Source organism: Medicago sativa, chromosome 7, assembly GCF_051527215.1.
Source record: "Medicago sativa cultivar Bolivia chromosome 7, Bolivia_mono, whole genome shotgun sequence".
In the NCBI taxonomy this organism is placed as follows: domain Eukaryota; kingdom Viridiplantae; phylum Streptophyta; class Magnoliopsida; order Fabales; family Fabaceae; genus Medicago; species Medicago sativa.
Window position 1 is genome coordinate 101872273 of NC_140755.1, and position 26349 is coordinate 101898621.

Sequence of the window (26349 nt, forward strand, 5' to 3'; positions counted from 1 at the left end):
AACAAACAAACATGTATAATATTTTTCTCAATATTTTCTTTTACAATTTTTAAAACGAGATCTAACATTTTGTAAATATACTATTCCCTAAAAAAAGAAAAAAACATGTTGTAAATACACATACAGATCTCCTTGTATTTATTTATTTAATTAATTTAAGTAACAGAGTTCCGTTCCAAATGAAGGTTCCTCAAAACGGTATCGTTTGAGGGTTGTACTCTTTCTCAACCTAGCCAGCCAAACTCTGGCGCTCTCTCTCTCAGTAAACCCTACACCCTTCTCTTCGGAAACGCGATCGATCACTCTTTCTCTCTCTACGGTGCGTCTTTTGTTTCATCCTTCATTTTACTCTTCTCTACGCATTTCGTATCTTCATTTCGACTCTGCATCGCATCGCATCAACTTTTTCACTACCCAATCTCATTTCTCAACTATGCCTGCACAAACAAATCCATTATTGTTTTTCTTTTTGTATGCTGCAATACTTTTTAACCAAACTCTAACGCCATCGAATAACTCAAATCCGCATGCTTTCTTTTCCCTGTTTTGTTTTTCTTACCACGATTTAGATTAATCAACCAATACTTAGACCTATTTTTTTTTTTATTTTTTACAACAAATACTGAACTGCGTGTTAGTTATTTAGTACAACTCTTCTCTACGCTTAATAGATTTACTTACTTCTTTTAAACTGTTTGTTTAACCTACAAAACAACTGGTGGTTTAGTTTAGCCTTATATTTTTATGTTTCAGATTGACGAATAACATGATTATTTAATTCATTTATCAAAACAACATTTTATAACCTCCTTATGTTGCTGTGTTTAAATGGAACTGTTGGAACATACATGATACCTCCTTTTGTGATTGATTGATTATGTGATGTGGTGTATTGTATTTATCTGTGCAGGTGATTGATTACATTTGAGCGAGTGAGTTCCCACAAAGCAATGACGATTGGTAATATTTTTAAAGATGAAGCCAGTGAAGAGAAAGGAGAGCGAGCAAGAATGTCATCTTTTGTTGGGGCCATGGCTATTGCTGACTTGGTTAAGACTACCTTAGGCCCAAAGGGAATGGATAAAATTTTGCAGTCAACGGGTAGAGGCCGTGAAGTTACTGTCACTAATGACGGTGCTACAATCTTGAAGTCCCTTCACATTGATAACCCAGCTGCTAAAGTCCTCGTCGACATTTCTAAAGTTCAAGATGATGAAGTTGGCGATGGAACTACCTCTGTTGTTGTATTGGCGGGCGAACTTTTAAGGGAAGCAGAAAAACTCGTTGCAGCTAAAATTCATCCCATGACTATAATAGCAGGTTTCCGAATGGCAGCCGAGTGTGCTCGCAGTGCTTTGGTAGAGAAGGTCGTGGACAACAAAGGAGATGCTGGTATGCTTACTTTCCCTTTTGCATGTTTCCTTTGGGATTAGGTTTTACATTAGAATTGTTATTATCATTTTGTTTACAGCATTGTTAGATATTAAAGCATTCTTTTGTCGTATCTTATGCATGAACTTACTGGGTTTTGCAGAGAAATTCAGGTCAGACCTGATGAACATTGCAAGGACTACTTTGAGCTCCAAAATTCTCTCACAAGACAAGGAGCATTTTGCAAAATTAGCTGTAGATGCTGTGATGAGATTAAAGGTGAACAGTCACTACCCTACTAATACAGATTTCCGTTTTTGGCGATTTAGCTAATAGTGTATTCATCGTTGCCATGTTTTCTCCATTGGTCCAACTGTGGAAAAACTTTAATCTATAAAGGGCCCGTTTGGATTGGCTTACTTTTGAGCTCATGCAAATAAATAAGATTTTATGTATTATTTATCCATAAGCTTGTCGAGGTAGTTTATGAAAAAACAGCATATGAAGATACAATTTTCTTTAGTGAGAACTTACGAATTCTTTAGTGAGACCTTACGAATTAACATAAAAGCTTATTTATTTTCATAAGCTATTTTCATAAGCTATAAATTAAGTCGATCCATTCAGGCCCAAAAATTAGTTACAAATTTGATCTATATACTTTTCTGCATGCTTGGCAAGTAAATACTTAAAATTTTATTTTATTTAGAAGTTTGGTTACAATGTTTTATATGATCCTGCAGTTTATAATCCATTCTTATGATGTGAGTATAACCTTTCAATTTCTTTCCAATCCTTAAAAAACAGTTTTTTGAGTTCTCTAATATAATTTCATGATAGCTTGTTCGAGCCTTGAATGCTCCATAAAAAGTATTCACTGAAATAATGGGTTCAACTAGGTTATATTTTTGGCAGGTTATAGCAGTATTTCATTTGTGGGGATGATTTTGCCTTTTCTCCCTAATGGTTTATAAGTACACAATGTTCTGGTTTTCATTCTATACAGTTATTCATTTTTTTTTTACTTCTGTGCTAGCTGCCTAGCCATGCATCAGGAATTTTTTTTCCCCATAGTGATCTCTATTATTATGAAATTAACTATATGCATTTTCATATTTTAATTTCCTTTTTTAAATTACAGGGAAGCACAAATTTAGAATCTGTCCAGATTATAAAGAAGCCTGGAGGATCACTGATAGACTCATTTTTAGATGAAGGGTAATATCGCTGAGAAGTTCCACATTTTTTAGTTTGAGTATCAAATGATTCTATTCTATCTTTTTTTAAATCCTGGGGTTTTTCTTTTGTATTGAGTTGCATAGGCAGCCTTCAAGTAACTTGAATAAACTCAAATGATCTCCAACTTCACCACTATCTATATAATGAACTATTTGCATTAGTCCTGGTAAAAAATAATATCTCTGTTTCTGAATTGGATTATATTTTGGTTTAGATTTATTCTTGACAAGAAAATTGGTCTCGGACAACCCAAACGCATAGAGAATGCAAAGATACTGGTTGCAAACACTGCCATGGACACAGACAAGGTGAAGATATACGGAGCTCGTGTTCGTGTTGACTCTATGGCTAAAGTTGCTGAGATTGAAGGAGCCGAGAAGGAGAAAATGAAAGAAAAGGTGAACAAGATCATAGGCCATGGCATCAACTGTTTTGTCAACAGACAGTTGATTTACAATTTTCCAGAGGAGCTCTTTGCTGATGCGGGAATACTGGCTATTGAACATGCTGATTTTGATGGCATTGAGCGTTTGGCTCTGGTAACTGGTGGTGAAATCGCGTCAACCTTCGACAACCCTGAGTCTGTTAAGCTTGGACAGTGCGAACTTATTGAAGAGATTATGATTGGTGAGGATAAATTGATTAAGTTTTCTGGTGTTGCAATGGGGCAGGCATGCACAATAGTTTTGAGAGGTGCTAGGTACTTTTTCTTCTTTTGTTATCACAAATTCCTTTCTGATGTTCTTTTACATATTCAGGGATTATAATCTTGATACCATATTACTTCAGATCATTTTTCTTTTAGGCTTTGTTTGCGAGTTTGGAGGGGATGACTTGGGAAAAAAGGAATGAGCAAGTGGAAAAAATAGAGGAAAATGGGAGGGGAGGGCTTTAGGGGTTAACTTTTCTTCATAACACTAAACCCTCCTCATTTGGGGGAACTAAAAAATTGTATTGGAGGAGGGTTTATATGAATTCTTAAAATTTAATCTATGTTATATTATTTTTAAAATTGGTAATCATATGCATTAATTTATCATTCTCTGAACTCGCAGAGGCTTTGTTTGGAGGGGAGGTTTTTTTTTTTTTTTTTGGGGTGGGGGGTGGTGGTGAGAAATATAAAGAAATGGATAAATCTTTCCCAATTTTTTAGATTGAATTTAAAAAATTCATATAAACCCCCCAGAATCCTCCTCCAATTCAATTTTTGAGTTCCCCCAAATGAGAGGGATTTTGTATTATGAATAAAAAATTATCCCCCAAAGTCCTCCCCTCCCAATGTCTTATATTTTTTCCACTTGCTCTTTCCTTTTTCCAAAACCCTCCCCTCCCCTCCAAACAAAGCCTTAAGGTTTTCTTATTCTAGCAGTATTTGTTTGTATTATTTCACTATTTGTTTGTTTAAAATATTTTATATTTAATAAATTGCAGCTAATACTCCCTCCGTTTCAAAATACATGTCCAAGTCAACCACTTCACATATGCCAATGCACAATTTTGAGCATTAATATCTTTAATTATCTAAAGTAAAAAATTATAAAAATTCAATATTTTGAAAATATTTGTCGAGACGAATCAAACAGCATCTTACATGCTAATATTTGTATTTATACATTAGTTAAAAAATATGGTCAATGTAAGTTAAGTGAATAGTGCACATTGCAAAAATTGGACATGTATTTTGAGATGGAGGGAGTAATTATTTAGTCCAATGATTTAACTGGACTGCTGAAATGTTGGATATTAATTGCTTTCATGCAAACTTAGTTTATGGCCATATATTTATATTGCCCCACTCCTTACCATTTATTATGCTTCAGTCAGTGCCTTTGAGCAGTACATGTATGGACTTCCTTATATGTATCAGTAGAAGGCTGTTTTTTTAACAAATTTGATTGGCAGTTTTTATTTTTAGTTGCACTTTCCGCCTTGACGTCTGTTTTTGTGGCAGCCACCATGTTCTTGATGAAGCCGAGAGGTCATTGCATGATGCCTTGTGTGTGCTATCTCAGACTGTCAATGACAGCAGGGTGTTGCTTGGAGGTGGGTGGCCTGAAATGGTAATGGCAAAGGAAATTGATGCATTGGCAAGGAAAACTCCAGGAAAAAAGTCTCTTGCAATGGAGGCATTTTCTCGGGCTCTCTTGGCTATACCAACAACCATTGCCGATAATGCTGGTTTGGACAGTGCTGAGTTGATTTCTCAGCTCCGCGCTGAGCACCAGAACGAGGGATGTACTGCTGGAATTGATGTCATCTCTGGTTCTGTAAGTACAATACAGATAATTGTGTGGATTTATTAGAGTGTACATAATTTTGAAACGCTGCATCTTAATATATCATCCCAATATCTTTTTCTTGGTAGAAGTTCTGTTCTGATCACTGCATTCACTCTGGTCTGGTCATATCACAGTGACTTCAACATACAACATGAAATGTTTAATTGAAATTTGCAGCATAAGTTTGTATTTTGTTTCATGTAGTCATTTCTAAATTAGATTGACTCCCTAGTGAACATGGTGGAATTAGGATGTGTATGATAGGGACTTTGGTATCATGCGGAGCCTAAATCCCGCATTGAATAGTATGATTTGCTTGGTGGAGTACTCAAGTGACTTGGTTCTTCCCTCATGACAGCCAAATTTTACGGAGTGCTTGAGTGTGTATCAGTGTACAATTTATTAACCGAGTAATGAGTACATGTAACAGTGATTTTACCAAGTTTATGTTGTATTTTAAAAAAGTATCATGTAGGCTGCTAGCTCAACTTGCTTCCATTACATTTTCTGTTTGTTTAATATACTTCGACCGGTGTGTACTTCTGGTAGGTTGGAGACATGGTTGAACGGGGGATTTGTGAAGCATTCAAAGTCAAGCAGGCTGTATTGCTATCTGCAACAGAGGCAGCTGAGATGATCCTTAGAGTTGATGATATCATAACTTGTGCTCCAAGGAGGAGAGAAGACAGAATGTAAAAATCTAGTGATCATCCAACTTCAGATGGCGAATTCCCGACTTCCAAAAATTTGCAATGTGGGTCAGCAACCAAAAGAATCATCATAGAATTGGTGCTCTTAAGAGTTTAAATCAAGTGGTCACAATTGAACTTTTTATGTGCTTGTTTAAATTTTGATTAATGTTATGTGCATTTCCAGTTTCACCAATTGGAATTTTGATTATGTCTTTAATGCGTGTATTAGTCTAGCTGCGAATTGGAATCTTACTATCTGAGTCTATAACGGTTGTACTAGGTGTTTAGTTTTGATATATTGTTTGAACGTTAGTGTAAGCTTTTTAAAATATCATATGATGTGCTGTCACCATTTTTTTTAGAAGGATTTAATTTGTTTACGGGGTAAAACTTTTTTATACATGCATTCACTTAAACCGCTTTATTATGCCCCTTTTTTAAGTTTGTTTTCGAAATATCTATACACATTTATTTTATTAGATGCACATGTAAAGAAAATATTTACGGTCAGTGAATAGAAACTAATACTCTGACAAAAAAAAAAAAGAAACTAATACTATGTTTTTAGAAAAAAAAAAATCAACTGGCGTTCTTTATATAAAAAAAAGGTTTCTTCTAGATAGATTTTCAGTCCTCGCAAGTTTCTTTATGTATCTGGAATTCCTTACATGCCCAAGTCAATTGTCAAACAACTTCTGTCCTGCCATTGAATAACCAATCAGGGTTTTATGTCCGCTTTAGTGGTCTCAAAACTTTTACGATGTGCAGAGCGATGCTACCTGGTTGATCGTGCCAGTAGTGAACTGAATATCACGACAGGTTTGAAATTTAGAAGGATATATAGTTATATGTTTTTTTGAGGGAACTAAAACGACAAATTGAACCTTTTTTCAGTCACACATTAATTTCGCATTGTTATATAATTAATCAGCATTTTTTTTGCGGTGGCCGAGGTTTAAACCGCGGACCTTGTATATATTATGCATTGTCCTTACCAACTAAGCTAAGCTCATGAAGACTTACTTAAATAGCATTTACAAATGCACACATATGCTTATCGAAAAAAGATAATGCATAAATAGATTAACATAGGCCTTAAAAATTTACGACCAAGACTTTGAAATTGAAGGATTAAAATCATTTTTTTGTAGTGGCCGGGGTTTGAACCCCGGACCTTGCACATATTATGCATTGTCCATACCAACTGAGCTAAACTCACGAGGACGATTAAAATCATAGATTTAAATAGGGTTCCAAGGTTCAAAAATGTAAATAAGTTAAAATAGAAAGGAAACTTTTTTTAAACCTAAAATATTATTTTAGAAGAATAAATAAAAGAAAGAAAACGCAGTTAAGATGAAATTATAGTTACACAAAACGAATGAATTTGATGCATAGTTATATTGGTCTCTTGTAATGAGTTAGGATTATCTTCTTGGCTCTTATAACATAAATAAATAAGAATTAAGTTTAATGTGGATGTACTCGAATAAGATTTAATTTTTTGGACTCTTTGGCGGAATTTCTGCCCATATTGAACGACAAAATATGTCTAAGCTTAATATCCTTCAAAAACAACACACACACTTGGATGGATTCATTGATTGATTGTTAAGAATGAATATGAGGTCGCTGTCATCATCATCACCTGCAACTACTGTAACGAAACTCGCCCTCTCAATCCATTCCTCCTCCTTCCCCACTCTCAATCTCAATCCATTTTTCACATCCAACAAACCCCCTTTCTTCTCCATCCGTAATTGCAGTTCCATTTCCGCAAAACCATCTTCTCAACTCCGTAGAAACCGTTCTGCAAATTCCGACTCCGACCCCAAACTCACCGCCCTCCGTCGTCTCTTCTCAAAGCCCGATGTCTCTATTGACGCTTACATCATCCCTTCTCAAGACGCTCATCAGAGCGAGTTCATTGCTCAATCTTACGCTAGACGACAATACATTTCTGGTTTTACTGGCAGTGCTGGTACCGCTGTTGTCACAAACGATAAAGCCGCTCTCTGGACTGATGGTCGCTATTTTCTCCAGGTTCGTTTTTTTTAAAGTTGTTAATTCATTTCTCATATTATATTATGATTTCATTCATTCATTGTAGGCAGAGAAGCAACTGAACTCCAATTGGATTCTCATGCGTGCTGGAAATCCAGGAGTCCCTACTACTAGTGAGTGGCTCAATCAGGTTTTGGCGCCAGGTGCTAGAGTTGGCATTGATCCTGTTAGTAATTACTAATTTAGCCTCTCTTTCCAATACTTTCTTTGAATTGACTTATTTTCAGCTTATTTCCATAAGCTATTCAGGATAAAGTATATAAACAACCTATAACTTATATACAAACTATTTGACTTTAAGTTGTTTATACTTTATACAAACAAGGCCTAAGTAAGTAGGTTATCTTTTCTAACTGGTAATCTCAATCAATCTTAAACATCCTTTGAAATATTTTGTTTATACTTCTAGTAACCTAAAGTCCTAAACCAATTGAAACCATATTTTCTCCCTTTTCCTTGTGTCATTGCATTGCTTTTTATTTTTTACAGTGCCTGATAGGGTGTTATGTTCTATATTGTTAAGGAGGCAGTTTCTTTTTACTTCGGATGCTGCTGAAGAACTTAAACAGGTCATCTCTAAGAAAAACCACGAGCTCGTTTATTTGTACAATTCAAATCTTGTGGATGAAATATGGAAAGAAGGTAGGCAGGAGCCTCCAAATAAGCCGGTTAGAGTGCATGACATAAAGTATGCTGGTTTAGATGTTGCGTCGAAATTGTCATCTCTGAGGTCTGAACTTGTTCAGGCTGGTTCATCTGCAATTATTGTCTCCGCGCTTGATGAAATTGCGTGGTTGTTGAACTTGGTAATGCATCTCAACAAACAACACCTTCTTTTAACTTGTTGTACTGACAGATATTTGTATACAATCATATATCCTTGTAAACCATCATTCAGGATCTTATTCAAGTTGCTCGGGTCTAACATGAGTAGTTCATTGATTTCTTTTCCCCCCCCTCTGTTTTTCACTGTTGATGATTTAATCAGTGAGAGTAACTTTTCCCCTTTTTTCTTTGCAGAGAGGCAGTGATATCCCACATTCACCTGTTGTGTATGCATATTTGATTGTGGAGATTGATGGAGCTAAGTTATTTATTGACGATTCAAAAGTTACTGAAGATGTGGATGACCACTTGAAGAAAGCAAACATAGAGATCAGGCCATACAATTCAATTGTATCCGAGATTGAAAAGTAATTATGGAAATCTTTTTTTTTTATTTTTATTATTTCACGACCCTTCCATTTTTCATATTTTTTAGTGGAAATGTCCAAGAAGGGTACAGTAGATAGGCCAAAATGTTTTTATTTTTAAAAACAGTAGCTTTCGTTCTTTCGCTTTTTTATGCTTAATTATTTTGTTTGTAAAAGCAGCGCTGTTTGAAACTGAGCTTGATTTTCTTTCAGTTTGGCAGCACGAGGTGCCACCCTTTGGTTGGATACTTCCTCTGTTAATGCTGCTATTGTAAATGCCTATAAAGCTGCATGTGACAGATATTATCAGAACTATGAGAGTAAACATAAAACTGGGAGCAAAGGTTTTGACAGATCAATTGCGAACTCAGATGTCCCCATTGCTGTCCAGAAATCCTCCCCTGTTTCTCTAGCAAAGGCCATAAAAAATGAAACTGAGCTGAAAGGAATGCAAGATTGTCATTTAAGGTGACCATAACTTACCTTGACAAGGATTACTCACAATGTTTTTCCATGTTTTGATTTCTATATTTTGATGATCTCTTTTAAGTTGGAGTGATTGTAAATACAGAAACCACAGATTATATAGATGAGCTATGCATTAGACTCTCAGTTTCAGTTATTAAAAAATTGGTATCTGGTTTTGGAAAATTATGACAGAACATGTGGTCAACTAAGCTAACACTTACCTTTTATTTGTCAAAACATCATTTTTCCAGGGTAGGTGGGGGTTTGTTGTCTTCCTTTATTTTGCAAATGGTAGTTGGTTAATATTTGCTTTACCGTTTTAATGAAACGCGTTTGTTACATTTAAAAGAGTTACTTAGGGTGTGTTTGGATGGAGGGTTTAGGAGGGGAAGAGAGGGGAGGGCTTACTTTTCTTTTTTAAATTACGGACATTATAAAATGATTTTTAGAAAATTGAATTAACAACATGATAAATGATCATATAATACTTCAAACACTTGACTTATTTTAAAAAAACATTTTACATTGTTCGTAATTTAAAAAATAAAAGTGAGCCCTCCCCTCCCTCCCCCTCCTAAACCCTCAATCCAAACACACCCTTACTGTTTTGGCTGATAGCTGAATTTTTTCTTCTTTCCCCTGTTGACCATTCATAAGCATTTGATAAGAATGTTTAATCTATGTAGAAGAGTCCACATTGAAACTTGCTTTTTGTAGTTTATATACAACTGTTTTATCTTATTGTTTGCAGGGATGCTGCTGCCCTTGCTCAGTTCTGGGATTGGCTAGAGACAGAAATTACCAACGATAGGATATCAAGAGAAGTAGAAGTTTCAGACAAACTTCTCGAGTTTCGCTCAAAACAAGCTGGTTTCTTGGATACTAGCTTTGACACGATAAGTGGTACTGTCGTACATTGACAAAACTTTTCTATTTTTTCATTCAAATATTGGCTGAAGAAACATAAAAAGATACAACTATGTCCTTTTTTCCAAAGACTGGCTTAACAGCCAATTATTCCAGGGAATATTACAAAAAAGCATCACATGCTAAAAATATGGACAGTGAATAAAACAATTTAGTGATTCTGTGTAAAAAAGTTGTAGGAAGTCTATAAAAATATGCTACTGTTATTCCATTATTATGACACATGTTTACCCATAGTTCTGTTCTAGTGTTTTCAGTATCTTCTTACACGCTTCTTTTATTGTAGCTAAACAGATAGATATTAGATCGACAGATATAACCTTTGGTCCAACTCATCTTCCCCTAGACCTATAATCTATTCATTTTATCGGTTCAGGTTCCGGTCCAAATGGTGCTATCATACACTACAAACCAGAACCAGAGAGTTGTAGTACTGTGGATGCCAATAAATTATTCTTATTGGATAGTGGTGCTCAATATGTTGATGGCACGACTGACATTACACGGACAGTTCATTTTGGCAAGCCAACAACTAGAGAGAAAGAGTGTTTCACCCGAGTTTTGCAGGTATCATACTTTTATAATTTTTCTTGAGTTTCTTGTACAATTTTTTCTGGAGTTGATTTCTTCATTTTGTTCATTAGTTTTCCTTACAAGTCAATCATGCAAATGTATACCTTTTTTTTGTTTCAATGTTAACACCTGAGTTCTAGCAATCTTACTTTCTTGAATAATTGTTTGTCTCAACACATATATAATTGCCAGGGTCATATAGCTCTTGATCAGGCAGTCTTCCCGGAAGATACCCCTGGTTTTGTGCTGGATGCATTTGCACGATCCTTTCTTTGGAAAGTTGGGCTTGACTACAGGCATGGTATATTTTTGCTTCCAGTGGTGGGCTGTTTTTCATTTACTTATAATCCAAATGAGTTTATTGGTTGACTGAGGATTTGTGCGTAACTGTCATCTATATAGGAACTGGGCATGGTGTAGGAGCTGCATTGAATGTTCATGAAGGCCCTCAAGGTATCAGTTACCGTTATGGAAATTTGACCCCTCTAGTGAATGGCATGATTGTTAGCAATGAACCTGGCTATTATGAAGACCATGCTTTCGGCATTCGGATTGAGGTAATATTCTCTTTAGCTATCTGACATGCTCTGAAATGTTAACTCTGGCTTCCAGTTTTGTTCAACTAGTTTTATTGTGTGTTATTATAGCCATATTTACTTTATCTCCTTCATAAAGCCAATCCTATACACCAATTATATGTGGGAAAAGTTCAAGCTGAATTTCTGATTAAATATGAGGTTTTTGAGATCTTTTTAAATTTGATAACTATTTATAGAGTTCCTCGCTGGTTAATATGCTCGGTTTCAACTTATATGCATGGATTGAAAAACCTTCCACGAGTCATGAGTGTCTTAAGAGGCTTTCCATGAATTACTTGATTCAATATTTTCATATATTTCAACATTCTTAGTATCACTTATCTGCGAACAGAAGTGCCCAGATACCATCCTACTTGATCACCAAGTTTGTATACGTTGGAAATTCCGCCTTCAATGCGGCCCACAACTAGCTGCCTAATTGATGCATTTGGGTTGCCTTCATCGCAGCCTCCAACACGTTCCTTGTGTTGGGTGTGAAGGGGTAGGTTTAGTCCAACATTGCCTAGAGATATAGCACGTGTAGTGTTTATAAAGAGAGACACTCATCACCTTACAAGCCGGTTTTGTAACCCAACCAAAAATTCTAAGAGTATATTACGTTGTTTTTCCTTCTTTTCTGCCAAACTGTTGGGATAATATTTGTCAGTCCTATTATGGATTGCATAATGATGTCAGTATTTTAACTTGCAGAATCTACTGTATGTGAGAAATGTTGAGACACCAAATCGTTTTGGAGGAACTCAATACCTAGGATTTGAAAAGCTTACATACGTGCCCATTCAGGTATGCCAATGGCTGTCAATCACCCTGGTCCGATATATATTCTGTTAGTTTTTTTTTTTTTTTTTTTTTTTTTTGCAAAATTAAACCCCTGTTCGTAGGTCAACATAAGGAATTGAGAATGTTTATTGGTTGCAAGTCCTTTTTCTTAAGTAGGGATCTGGGACTGACTTGGTCCAACAGAAGTTCTCTAGGCCCATTTAGAGTGTTTGAAGGAACTTATTTTCCTTATCTTATGACATAAACAATTGTTAGGTATTTGGAAGAGCCTATGAAAATAGCTCGTGATATTGTGTACTTAAGTTGTTTTCAACTTATTAGAACTAATCTATTTTCTGTCTCTACCTCTGAAAGTATTTGAAACTTTACCAATGAAAATTGGATGCTCATTCCATTTTAAAGCATGCTATATTTTAAATATATTTCCAAAGGATCTGATGTGTTACTTTCAGTTTTCATTCAGTCCCCTTAGTTTTTCCTGAAATTTTAGAATGATTTGTTTGAGCCATATATTCTTTCACACACTCATTTGTAACCTGGGCATAACTTGCAGATAAAATTGGTCGATGTGTCTCTGCTATCAACAACAGAGATCGATTGGCTTAACAACTATCACTCAGTAGTATGGGAAAAGGTATTTTGCTCTGTTTGTTGCATTGCATGCCTTTTTTATTTCTTTTGATTCTCTTTTTCCCTATCTTTTACACGTCTCCATGAAGTAATAGAAATTCATCTGGATGTGCTTTTGTAACCACCTCCTTATTCTTCTGTTTCTTTAAAATATAACATTTGATCACACTCTTACTCGGCAATTTATGATCATCAAAACATCATGTAGTATAATTGCTTTTATCTCCTCCGACCATCCTCTCTCTTTGGCATGTCCATGGAACCACCCTTTACCCCAAATGAACAACAAAGGGCCCTGCATCGTGCAGTATGGCCATCCCCTGATACGAGATTGAGCTAAGTTCTTCAATTGGGATCCATAATTCACGACCAAAATGGAGAAGAAGTTTCCTTTTTGGAGGACTGAATACAACCAAGAGATTTCACCTCTTGCATATGCCAAATTCTAGGATCACTTTTCTATTAGACATTTCTATTTCAGGCTAGATTTCCTTTTCTGTTGTTAAATCATTCTTCTCTTATATGCCATGTAACGGTCATAGGCTAGGTGGCACCATGGCAGTATATCCACCTGTGTAGCGGATTATCATGACTATAAACCTTTCGTAGGGCACATAAATTTTTTTCCCTTGTTTTCCCTGCGCCCTTAATTTTTCCCTTGCTGCCCTTGCTCAAAAAGGATTCTTTCATTCCCTTACTCCGAGCTGCTGCTTTTCCTTTTAAAAATAAAAACTCACTAAAAATTTATAATTTGTAATCCTGTATGGTCGATTGTTTTATAACCACTTTGATGCATCCACAGGTTTCACCATTGCTGGATGGCTCTGCTCGCCAATGGCTTTGGAACAACACTCGGCCTATCATCAGTGAAACAGTTTAAGGATTTACATGCTAGTGTGTTTGGGCACCTGTGCTCATCGCTCTGGCGTGCTAGTCTTACCTATTTGACTGTGTACTCCAGAATTCCTACTTAATCTGTATGCTGTGAATTAAATAGTGAATAGAGATTAAAGGAATTTGATCATATGATTTGAGTTTGGCAGGACAAATGAGCATTTAACCATTTGCATCACTGAAGTGTGCTTGCTTTATGGTATTCAGTATAATTTTTATTTATACTGTTGTAGTGTTGTTATAGTTAACATTCTGTCTCGACTCTGAATTGTAGTAATTAAAAGGACGGTCTTGAACTTTTTGCTTTTCATGGTATCAATTAGACTTGAAATGAAATGGAGTATGATTGGGGAGACAGGAGACTGAATTAATGTTTATTATGGATCCTACTGATGTCAGAAACTCTGGCATTCAAATTTCAAATTCAATTGATCTGGTTGTGGACAAATTCATGGGAAAAGCAAATAGACATCGTCCATAAAAATCACAGAATTTCAGCACAACCAGCAGCGTCTCAAAGCCATCATGCAGCAGGGGGAGTCTAATTGATGTACTGGCATCTCAAAGCCGAACCATTTCTGCTATATACGATACAAACTTAACAATGATCACAATGTTGATGTGTAAACTGTGTATTTAGTATTTCAAAACTCAAAAATCGATATCAACAATTTATCATATGTTTGATTTACAATCGGTTTAAGAAGAGCACACGTTAAAAATGTGAGTTAAGGAATATCCAAGGCCTTTGAAAATTTGGTTGATTAAAAGACAAATACACACATACCTACGATCCATATCAACAATGTTATTTGAACAACTAAAAATCAACAATTTATTTAACTATTTGAACAACTAAAAACCAACGATTTATTTAACAACTATCTAAAAGTACACTGATTTTTTTTTTAAAAAAACCTAAAAAAAACCCAATTTATCATTGATGATATGATTCCTTTCAAAAAAAATCATTGATGATGTGATTAAAAGAGAGATACAAAGGCAATAAAAAAAAAATCAAATAATACCTACTCATTCATATCAAGCATGGAATGGAATTATCTGTTTTATCTGCAAACATGGACAAAAGTTGTCATTGATTTGCTTTATAGTTAGTTTGTTCAAATGGACAAAAGTTGTCATTGATTTGCTTTATAGTTAGTTTGTTCAACAAAGAAAAAGTACTTTTATGTTGAATGAAAATGCATTTTTGATAGAATGAATGGGAAAAAAAAATCATGTTAAACGATTTTACACCAAGTAATAAGTACGAAAATAGATTGAGGAATTTTTGTATTGCGTACCATTTTTTTCTCTCTCCTATATTGTTTTTTTCTTCGACGTTCTCCTATTTATATTGTCATGATTAAGGAGGTTGAAACTTTTATTTTAAATATCGTTATATTTTTCCCTCTAATTTCTATTTGTTATCTATATTTTTTCTCTCTATTATTCCTATTTTTCGTCAACAGCCTAACTATAAAAAATATTTTCCTTTTACCCCTAATTTTTTTTTCTACTTAATTTTTTTTGCCGAAACTCAAACTAGACTTGTTTTCTCTTGGAATCTCATTTTAGTGAAAAAAAAAAGTTTCAACTTAATTAATATAAATTTTTTTGACAATTAATTAATATAATCTGTATACCAATAAAATTTCTTTTCCTTCTATTATTGATATATATCTATTCTAATTTTTCTCTCTTAAAACCAAACTTACATTTTTCCCATTACATAATGTAAAGGCCAAAGGGTACTTTGATTATATATTTATTAATAGTGGAATAGTAGCTTCATCCTTAATAACAAAAAAAACTATGATATCCTTTATTATAAAAGCTAGAGTTGCCAAGCTATCATGTTTGCGCTAATCACTAGCTATTTTTCCCTCCTAAGCATGTATACGATCTCAGCTGTTGATGTGAATTCATTGCTAATCTAATCTCAGCCGTTGATTCAAAGGCTATGTTTCAAACTACTCATTTCCTATCTCATACAGATACGTCATAATGTTCATTAAAATCGTAGTTAATGCTAATCAAATAACCATAACTCCCAACGATTACCATCTCCTACCTTTGTCATCTCTCGCTATCACCATATAACTCCTAACGTTTACCATCTTCCACCATTATCATCTCCCACCATTAGAATCTCCTACCAGAAGATATCCTTTATTATAAAAGCTAGACTTGCTTGGCTATCATGTTTGCCCTAATTCACCCTTCTTTGCCCTAATCCATAGCATTTTTCCCTCCTAAACATGTATTAATGACTAATCTAATCTCATCCGTTCAACCTCTATTTTCACACTTGATTACACCCGATGATTCAAAGTCTACAAATTTTCTCTCATATTACTTAGTTAATGCAACTGAAGACGTATATAATGCAAATAAAGTCGGTCAACAATCCTCTACACTAATTGCTGATCAAAAGGTGTTCTTCGTGCTAACATTACAATGTTTCACACAAAAATTTATGCTGAACAAAAGGTGTTCTTCGTAATGACATTACAATTTTCGAATCAAAGCCTTAAAAAAACATATGATCCTGTAATTCTATGATGTTAGACCTTATGACAGCAAAAAATATCACGGATTTCGCTCTATACTCATGCTCAGGTATATTTTGTTTAATAGAAACTTTATGTTAATATCATCTGATTACTCTTATTTTTTGATGAGTGAAATACACCGTAGCTATGGAACAACAATAATATATTAACATTGTTCCTTCACAGATGTGCACTATGAGAGTATCACGTTGAAGATCCTGCATTTATGCAACTGCTGAAGCTAAAGTGGCGCACATATCATGTGCAGTACCACCCAGACGAGGTATTTTATACAAAAAATCCTGGAACTCAATCATACAGTTAGAAAGTAAAATAAAAGAAGGAAAATATTTTGCTATTAAGTTGCTATAAATAGCATAATTGATTTATTTTGATATATGTTTCCAATACAGATGCATTTGATATTGGGTACAACTCTCAATAAGGAGATAGGCAATGAGTTGAATAGTTATCTCACTTTAATCGATCCAGGACTCAACCAATTTGAGGTTGTTGTGGATAAATATGATGGAAAGCTGTATTTCTCTCATGGAATAGAAGAATTGAACAAGGCCTATAAATTAGAGCATGGTGGCTGGATATCTCTGATCTATGCTTTCCCTCAATTTTTTGTGATTCGGGTTCACGATCGCCATAACTATGAAATCAAGTATCCGAGTTATCTCTCTCCTTTACGTTTAAGGCTAGCACAATTACTTTACGGTCCTAATGCAGCACCTGAATCTGTCCAGGTCGACTACCCCGCTCCTTATCCCCACATATGCCACTGTTTTAAATTTAGTGTCACCAAATGGTTAACACTTGCAGATGTAACATCTGATCAACTGGTATACAATCTTTATAGATTTAGTCACATATTTCAGTTTGTTATCTGTCAAAGTTGATTTATTTATAAGATCTCATATGTGTTTGTTTTCTTATTTTACACAGACTTTCTCCTATGCTAAAGTATTTGATAGCATCGTTGACAAGAATTGCAAAGAATTGGCAATTATTGACGATGGCGGACATCATTGGTTGTTCAATGTGGTCATTCTTTTTGACAAGGACGAAATCAAGTTTGGAGGGGATTGGAAAATGTTTTGCACCGCAAGGAATCTGTACGAGTGGAAGGCATTAAGGCTTGGAGCAAAAACTTTGGCCCCCAATGCATTCCTATTTTGCACATTTGATTTTTAGTTGTCTGATGGTTTTGATTACGTGCTATCTAATGTCATGTAATTCCTATTTGATATGTTTTTATTATTTTCAATTGAAGGATGCTATGTTTTGGTTGATTCATTATTTTCATCTATTGTAGACTTTTATATATTGCGATTGAAAACCAGATTAATTATATTTGCTTAAAGAAACCAGAATAAATTCATCTATTAATCTTATTGTTGCAATCTAAACAAATACTAAAACTAGAATAAAAATAGTGAAAAAAATACAGTCACCGATTTGTAAAAATAATAATAATAGTTATCATGGCTCTTTGATTAATTATGTAGTGATCATGTCTCAAACCATGGACGATAAAGGCCATTTGATTTGCAATATAAGGTCTTAAGAGATGTCTTAAGAGATCAACATATTTATTTCTTAGAAACCGACAAAATAGGTATATCGTCACATGAGAAATCAAATTTGAATTACTCCATGAGAACGTAGGTAATGCTAATTAAAAAACGAATAACTTACTTAATGCTAATTAAAAACGAATAATACACTTTTAATGCAATTAACAACGAATGACGCACTGTTAATGACAATTAAGAGCGTAGTTAATGGCAATTGAAAACTTTTAACTTGCATATTTTCCTATAAGAATTGCTTTTAATTGTTTTTATGCATTATGCACTAATTACTCTACCAATTACTACCTATTAAAAGCATTTATGACGTACTTATATCAATTGGTCACGAAAAACTTAATACACGGATAAGTTAATCGACTATGCTATATATGCTATATATCAAATATGCTTCAATAACAAAAAATAACCACGAAAAATATATTAAACACATTTTTCACGCTATATGGAAAAGCTTTGCATCAATATGCACAGAAAATTTAACAACAAATATTGCATCACGAAAAAAATTGATGCAGTATATTTTTTGTTTCCATTCTTTACGGTAATGACATTTTTGATGCTCTCCGTTTTTCTTTATGATGTGACTTAAGATCGAGGAGTGCAGGACTATGTGCAATTTTGTTAACAAGTATTCAATTTTATTTTCGTATAGGAATTGCTTTCAATTGCTTTTAATCTCTTCTGTTGATTCAATCTATATTCTCAAACTCATCATTTTCTCTCATAGGACTTACTTAATGTTAATTAAAAACGAATAACACACTTTTAATGCAATTAAAAACGAATGACACACTGTTAATGACAATTAAGAACGTAGTTAATGACTTGAAATCGTAGTTAATGGCAATTGAAAACTTTTAATTATAGAATCACATATGTTTTGATGTGAAGATACTGCAAATTAGGAAACACTAATAATGATACAACATATTTAAGTGAATTTCCAATATCTGTTTCATTTGCTATGACAATCAACAAGAGTCAAGGGCAATCACTTAAAAATGTTGGTATTTATTTGCCGAGTCCTGTATTCTCGCATGGTCAGTTGTACGTTGCAATTTCCAGAGTCACTTCAAAACAAGGTTTGATAATACTAATCGTTGATGGAGATGGAGAGACTGATACGACCTCAAATGTTGTTTATCACGAAGTCTTTCGTAATATATCTTGATGGTTAATGTTCAAACCTTTTTGTTATGTATGCTACCATTTCACTTTGTTATGTATGATATAAAACTTCTATCGGCTATGTATTGTTACATTATTTTCATTGATTCAATTAACTTCTACGTGGTAGGACCCGTGCGATAGCACGGGTCAATGGTCTAGTTTCCATAGAAATACTGTATCTATTATTTAAATGTTAAACAGTTCTGATAAGTTTGCCCTAATTAATCCCGCCTTTTTTGGTGGACCTGAGTAACTTTTATGAAAAAAAAAAAGAGTTTGCAAGGAATCTATTATTTAAATGTTAAACAGTTCTGATAAGTTTGCCCTAATTAATCCCGCCTTTTTTGGTGGACCTGAGTAACTTTTATGAAAAAAAAAAGAGTTTGCAAGGAATCAAACCAGGTACCCTATGCGTACACTTTACAACTATAACCACCATGCCACTTCTATTTTTGTTGAAATATTGTTGCTTCCAAAATTGAAATACATGACTAAAACATTTTTTTTAAAGCCCCAACCGCCTTAGCGGTTTCCTCTCTCATAGCAGTTATTTTTTATTATTAGCGGTACCTTTATTGATAGTAGCTCTTTCTCATTTTTTTTGGTGTACGCTTACTACGTTATACGATATTAAAGTTGCATCTTTAAAATTGTAGATAATTTGACCGATCTAGATGATAAATTTATAATTAGAAACTTCACTTTTTTCTGTAATTTTGTCGGCCTCTTTGTTTCTCCTATTAATAGTTTAAATTGGTGTAATTTTTGCAATTTTTTGTTGTTTTTTGCGGTCGTTTCATAGCATAGTATTGAATGTATAATCAATATGATATTTATATACGAAATTCTACAAAACCCGTGCATCGCACAGGTTAGAGTCTAGTATTTATTAATAGTGGAATAGTAGCTTCATCCTTAATAACAAAAAAAACTATGATATTTCCATAAAAATACTGTATCTATTATTTATTTTTTTCAAGAAAGGAAATCCTTAGAATAATGAAGGGTCAAGTGATGAATAATAATGATTTTTATTTAGAAGGATGTCAATGGTAATGATGTGTTCAACAAAGATGGACATAATAGTGTTTATTTAAAATTAAAAAGGAAATAGAAGTGTTCCAAATGAATTAAGAAAATGAGCCCCATAATAAAGTTAATGTAAGTAATAATTTAATTTGATAAAATTTGAAAATACACTCCCCCTTCGTCTTTTCCCTCTTGTACCCTCTTTCCTTTGTTTAGTTTCTTTCTTACTTCTCTATGTTCAACGCAACGTAACGGCTCTCACATTCATCACTCTTCACAAATGCAAGACATTTTCGGATCAGTTCGCCGGTCACTGGTATTTCGTGCTTCACCGGAGAACAACGAAGATCATCATCATTCAATCGGAGTTGGAGGAACAACAACCCTAGTTGATAAGATCGGTTATTGCATCCGTAATTCTAGAGTTTTCTCTAAACCTTCTCCTCCTTCTCCGCCTATTCCGCCTCCAATTCGATGGCGCAAAGGCGAGTTGATCGGTTGTGGTGCTTTTGGTCATGTTTACGTTGGTATGAATCTCGATTCTGGAGAGCTTCTTGCTGTTAAACAGGTATTCATTTCACAATCGATTCTTCAACTTTCTTTAATTCTGTTTAATTTTATTTGAACCTGTTTTGGATTTAACTTTAAAAGCTTAAATTGATTTTGTTTACTTGTTTCATTCATTTTTCAGGTTTTGATTGCAGCAAGTAGTGCTTCCAAAGAGAAGGCACAGGTTTGTTGTTTAACTGCTTCTGATCGCCTCAACTACATCATTTTCATGCTACTCCATTTAATTATTTGCTTTTTTTTTTTTTGGAGATTATGAATTCAATAAATCTATTCATTTAATTCAAATTTCTAACTAAATAGGTCAAATGTTAAATTTCATATTATTTAAAAAATTATTGATACTTCATCATCCAACAACTTCATTTAACTGTATAATGTAGTTTAAAAATATGAGTGAATACCAATTTTCAGTTTACAACCCTATGAATGTTCCATTTTTCTGAGATTTGGCGTAAATGATCATCATGTCAATATCGCATGGTTCAACGGTCGGATTTGTTAAACTTATATTCTATAAAAAGCTATAAATATAGTAAGACTGAGAGCAGTGTATCCATAAGTCGTAAATGCCGAAATTGGTAGGCCGGATATCCGTGGTGTGGTGCCCCAGGTTCAAACCCAGGACCTCCCATTTGTGTGTGCGAACTTCATGTGATATATTTATCACCCCGTCTTCGAGCCAAAAAAAAAAAAAAAGATAGGGAGCAGCGTTACCAATTGCAGATGGCAGACTACGACAGAAAACCAAAAATCTCTCTTTTTTAGCCTCCATAAAACGCTATGACGGTTGCCAAGAAATCCAACAACGCAATTGGTCGTGGCGCCGTCATGGCCAATATATGACCACACTGATTGAGAAAACTTGCTTGTGGCATGATTCAGATTTTGGACTGTGATTATAGTATTTGTGATATGAATTGAACTGGAAGAGATCATATGCGGTTTTTGTTAATGTTTTGCATACTACTGACAGGCTCATGTAAAAGAGCTTGAGGAAGAAGTTAAACTGCTTAAAGATCTTTCACATCCCAACATTGTTGTAAGTATGATGTTATATTACTAAACAATATCGACAAGCCTATTCGTTCACCTAGACTACCTCTTGATTGGATACTTTATTTTTTCTTCTTTTTGTGCTGTAGAGATATTTGGGTACTGTTAGAGAAGAAGATACCTTAAATATTCTCCTAGAGTTTGTCCCTGGTGGATCCATATCTTCACTCTTGGGGAAGTTTGGAGCTTTTCCGGAGGCGGTAAGTTCTAGCTACCGAACCATTCTACTTTGGTCATTCTTTATGCCAAACTATTTCAACTAATTCTTTCAACAGGTCATAAGAACTTACACTAAGCAGATATTGCTTGGACTTGAGTACTTGCACAAAAATGGAATCATGCACAGGGACATTAAGGTTGCTTTACTTAGCATCTCATTGATATGCATGCAAGCCTGGTTCTGTTTCGGTTACTGATGTCCAAGTATATATTCATTTCAGGGGGCCAATATTCTTGTAGATAATAAAGGATGCATAAAACTTGCGGATTTTGGAGCATCCAAACAGGTCGTTGAGCTGGTAATCTAACTCATATCTGTCACTCTACTATTATGACATTATACATACTGCTTTACCTTTGTGAAGGATATTGTATTTGTATTATTGTTTAAGGGGTGCATTTGTATTATTGTTTAAGAGGTGCATTGTTTTATTCTAGGCTACCATGTCTGGTGCCAAGTCTATGAAGGGTACTCCATATTGGATGGCTCCTGAAGTTATTCTCCAGACTGGTCATAGCTTGTAAGGACATTAACCCTCTTCACGTATATTATGATATGCTGCTCTGTTTTTTATATGCTTTGACATGAATAAAATTGAAAGTTTCTTCTAGTCAGATGTCACTCGGTGTAGTCTAAACTGACTGTTTTATGATTATAAGTGTCATATGGAGTCCGGTATATATGGAGTTGCATTATAACTGTTATATACGGAGTTTCATTATAACTGCCTTAATTATACAACAGTGGCTTCTGTTAAAAAATAGAGAGATGGTATTTAGCACCTGGGAAATAGTGCAGATGAGAGTGAAGAGAGAAACACAGAAAACAATGTGGATAAAAGATGGAAGAGAGGAAAAATGATATTTCATGTGTAACTATCTGTTTGTATATAAGTTGTGAATCATTATGTCTATTGTCCAAAAATAAAGGTCTTTCTCAAGATGTTGAAAAATGTTAGCTGCAGGAATTATCAGAAAGCTTTTGAAACTAAATATCAATGTTTTCCTATGCCGATGCTTATTTTTTCAGCTCTGCTGACATATGGAGCGTGGGCTGTACAGTGATTGAGATGGCCACTGGAAAGCCTCCTTGGAGCCAGCAATACCAACAAGAGGTATATTATGAATTGTCTTTTGAAATTCTGTTTGAAGTGCTCTCTGAATATCTACTAAAATAATGGGATTTCAGGTTGCTGCTCTCTTCCATATAGGGACAACTAAGTCTCATCCACCAATCCCTGATCATCTCTCTTCTGGAGCAAAAGATTTTCTGCTAAAGTGCTTGCAGAAGTATGCTCCTTTTAATTTTCTCCTGCTTTCCTTTTATAATGTAGATATGCAGGAATTGATCATACTAAATACTTTTGTACTTATTTTAGGGTGAGATGATTTTTATTATTCATTTGCGTGTGTGTGTAAGAGAGTAGAATGCAAAAGAGAGATGCTTTAATTTCAAATGTTAATCGGCAGATTACAAATGTCTCACTAAAATATGTAATCCTTTTGTAGGGAACCAATTTTGAGGCTATCAGCATCAGAACTTCTTCAGGTGATTCTACGAGCATTTATCTTTTGACTCTGCATATGAAAGCTAGAACTACTGCTATTGATCAGTAGTGGATTCTACCTTGTTATTATCAGTGTTTTGCATGAAATATTCAGCTCACCCTGAGATTAACGTTTAGTTGGTAATCAACTGCAGCATCCCTTTGTTACCGGTGAAACTGTGGATTTGGCCCCTCAGTCATCTGCTGCCATGGTATGTATAATTCAAGTAATATTTGAAATGTTGTTCCATGTATCTTCAATAAATTAATTAAAATTGTTGTTCCATGTATCTTCAATAAATTAATTAAAATTTGAGTTAACTTTTGCTTCTGACAGGGAAGTTTTGGAGCTTCTTCGCCGTCATCATGTGCTCCAAACGTTGAATCCTTGTAAGTGTTGAAACATTCTTTCTTAAATTTTTAAGATCTGGCACTTTTTTTTTCTTCTTTCTGTTGCACATGTAAAGCAGATGGACATTTCTGTATATTATTTGTTGATTCTAGTGAACAATAAAAGGATTTTGGTTAACAAATGTTTGTGATTTATGTAGACTTTGCTCAACAGTAAATCCTCAGGATTCGGGAAATAATCATTTATGGGGAATGAGCAATGATGATGACATGTGTGTGATTGATGACAACGAAGAGTTCTCAGAGTGTGATATCAAATACAAGTCATTGATGCCAGATAATATTGAGGTTCTTGCATTCAAGTCCTTGTTTTTATTTTATTTAGGGAAAATTACATTGACTCCCCTGAGGATTCTTTAATTGAAAAAGTAGTATTTCATTCTCTTTAGTGGTGGTGAGTGGATAGAGCTAACGGTGCTAAACGGCGTATATAATCAGGGGAGGTGAATGTTTTTTGAAAAATAGGGGGGAGGTGTGTGTCATTTATGAAAGTAACGACTTCTGAAAAAACTTTTTTTTAATGTAGAGTTTCAACCCGATGTCTGATCCCTCTGATGATTGGGGATGTAAATTTGATGCAAGTCCAGAACTGGAAAATAGAGAAGTTAGTCTGGACACTGATGAAGGTTACATGTCACGTGTTCAACTGGAGTCCAATAAGGAACAGAAAGATTTACCCATTCCATGTGTGCCATCTCTGTCAGAAGATGATGAGGAGCTCACAGAGGTCAAAATTAGAGCTTTTTTGGATGAGAAGGTATTTTGTTTTCAGTTGGAATCAATTTTCGTCTACAAACTGCTGTTTCATGACGATGATGAATGATGACTTTCCATTTATGACAGGCTCTTGAACTGAAAAAACTGCAGACACCTTTATATGAAGAGTTTTTCAACAGTTTAAATGCATCTTGTTCTCCCACTGTGATTGACAGCCCAAGTGATGATATCTCCGGTCGAAAATACTTGAAATTACCTCCTAAAAGCAAGTCACCGAGTCGGATACCAAATAGTTCTCCATCTAAAGCAGTTGACAATGCTGGAAGTCCTGGAAGTAATGGCAGGTCAACCGTTGGCAATGTAGATAGTCATGGTTCACAGGATGTTCCAGCATCTCCCATTAATGAACGAAAAGGAATGACACAGCACTCTCAACAGGAGCCCTTTAGCCCAAGGTTCTATTTGTGTTAATTCTTTTCCTTGCTTTGCTTCACATTAGACTTAATTCATATACACTGTCAGTGTAAATACTTACTACACAGTCAATCGATCATAACCATTAGACCATTAATTATGTTTAACTTTAATCATACTTGCTTCTAAAGTCACGCATATGATTGGCTATGATTTGCTAACAATGAAATGACTGGTTATGACTTTAATCTTTTACACTAACAGTGTATTACAATTAAAATCCTTTCACAACATCAAATATTTTAAAAGATACAGTAAGTTAACAACACTATGTTTCACTTGCAGTTTAAGCTTTTCCGAGAGACAGAGGAAGTGGAAAGAAGAGCTTGACCAGGAGCTTGAGAGAAAACGAGGTTAGAAGTTTTTCTAACTTTATTTATTTATCTTTGGAGTTAAACTAAAGCAATATTTAGAGAATGTTATATTCACCTTTGAATTAGAATATATATATTGAATTTTAACGTTAATATTAAATTGTTTAATATCATTCATTTATTTACGTGTGGCTTTTGGGCAATGTTGCAGAAATGATGCGCCAAGCTAATATGGCAGGAAAGACATCCTCACCAAAGGATCGAGCTTTACATCGACAGAGAGAGCGGACAAGATTTGCTTCTCCCAGCTAATACCTGTCTTGTTAGAGCGTTCATCCTGTCTTCGTGAACGTCAATTGAAAACACGAGTTGCTGCAGTTTTGCTGGGGTTGTCAATATTATATATATCTGATCTGATCTCCGATTTAATCGTTGTGTCATTTTGACATATCTCACATGCTTAGCCCGTCCGTGCTGTTGTGTTATGTAAAGCTTTATACACAGGTGTTGCTTGAAATTTTTGGCTTTCCTTTGGGCTTGAGATGGATGCTCGTCTCAAGTATTCCCATTATATTATGATGATGATTCCCATTATATAATGAAAATATAAATAATCAGAAATGTGTGGCGCAAGATTGCCTATGGAACTGGTGCCACTTGCCCTCTGTTTTTTTCCAATGGTAATTGCAGTTGATTTATCAGTGTGATACCAGTGTGATTAGATTAGATTTTACGTTTTTTGGTAAAAATAGTTTATAATTGAAAGTTTTTCAAAATTCCTGAGCAATTGACATATATCAAGATGGATTTTGGACTATTCTATGGTATGAACTAATTCTTTTCGTTGTTTCTGACCATGTCTCTAAATTTGCTTCTAAATCCGCTACCATTATTCACGGTTATTTTTTAGTCGAAATTCACAGAAGTTTATGAGGTGTTTCTGACCATTATGCACTACTTGTTGTGTAGTTTAACTTGTT

The 26349-nt window shown here is 34.6% G+C and overlaps 3 protein-coding genes and 1 long non-coding RNA gene across 4 annotated transcripts; all 4 read left to right on the forward strand.

Moving 5' to 3' along the window:
- Positions 1 to 192: 192 nt before the first annotated feature.
- LOC146911401 (T-complex protein 1 subunit beta-like) lies at positions 193 to 5915 on the forward strand. The gene is made up of 7 exons (XM_085724597.1): positions 193 to 319; positions 911 to 1392; positions 1535 to 1650; positions 2513 to 2589; positions 2825 to 3310; positions 4562 to 4877; positions 5439 to 5915. The coding sequence occupies exons 2-7, from the start codon at positions 951 to 953 to the stop codon at positions 5583 to 5585; spliced, it is 1584 nt and encodes a 527-aa protein (XP_085580723.1). The 5' UTR covers positions 193 to 319; positions 911 to 950; the 3' UTR covers positions 5586 to 5915.
- Positions 5916 to 7184: 1269 nt separating this feature from the next.
- Positions 7185 to 13887, forward strand: LOC146911402 (Metallopeptidase M24 family protein). The gene is made up of 12 exons (XM_085724598.1): positions 7185 to 7624; positions 7692 to 7811; positions 8176 to 8451; positions 8666 to 8838; positions 9052 to 9306; positions 10058 to 10209; positions 10610 to 10800; positions 10999 to 11107; positions 11209 to 11363; positions 12096 to 12188; positions 12739 to 12819; positions 13618 to 13887. The coding sequence occupies exons 1-12, from the start codon at positions 7199 to 7201 to the stop codon at positions 13693 to 13695; spliced, it is 2109 nt and encodes a 702-aa protein (XP_085580724.1). The 5' UTR covers positions 7185 to 7198; the 3' UTR covers positions 13696 to 13887.
- Positions 13888 to 17011: 3124 nt separating this feature from the next.
- Positions 17012 to 17569, forward strand: LOC146911403 (uncharacterized). The gene is made up of 2 exons (XR_015019989.1): positions 17012 to 17112; positions 17216 to 17569. It is a non-coding gene; the product is annotated as an uncharacterized LOC146911403 (long non-coding RNA).
- Positions 17570 to 20258: 2689 nt separating this feature from the next.
- LOC146911404 (mitogen-activated protein kinase kinase kinase NPK1-like) lies at positions 20259 to 26070 on the forward strand. The gene is made up of 17 exons (XM_085724402.1): positions 20259 to 20632; positions 20756 to 20797; positions 21608 to 21673; positions 21777 to 21887; positions 21963 to 22043; positions 22128 to 22205; positions 22345 to 22427; positions 22937 to 23021; positions 23096 to 23196; positions 23416 to 23455; positions 23609 to 23665; positions 23791 to 23843; positions 24005 to 24152; positions 24391 to 24621; positions 24708 to 25036; positions 25341 to 25408; positions 25581 to 26070. The coding sequence occupies exons 1-17, from the start codon at positions 20345 to 20347 to the stop codon at positions 25679 to 25681; spliced, it is 1962 nt and encodes a 653-aa protein (XP_085580528.1). The 5' UTR covers positions 20259 to 20344; the 3' UTR covers positions 25682 to 26070.
- Positions 26071 to 26349: the final 279 nt, after the last annotated feature.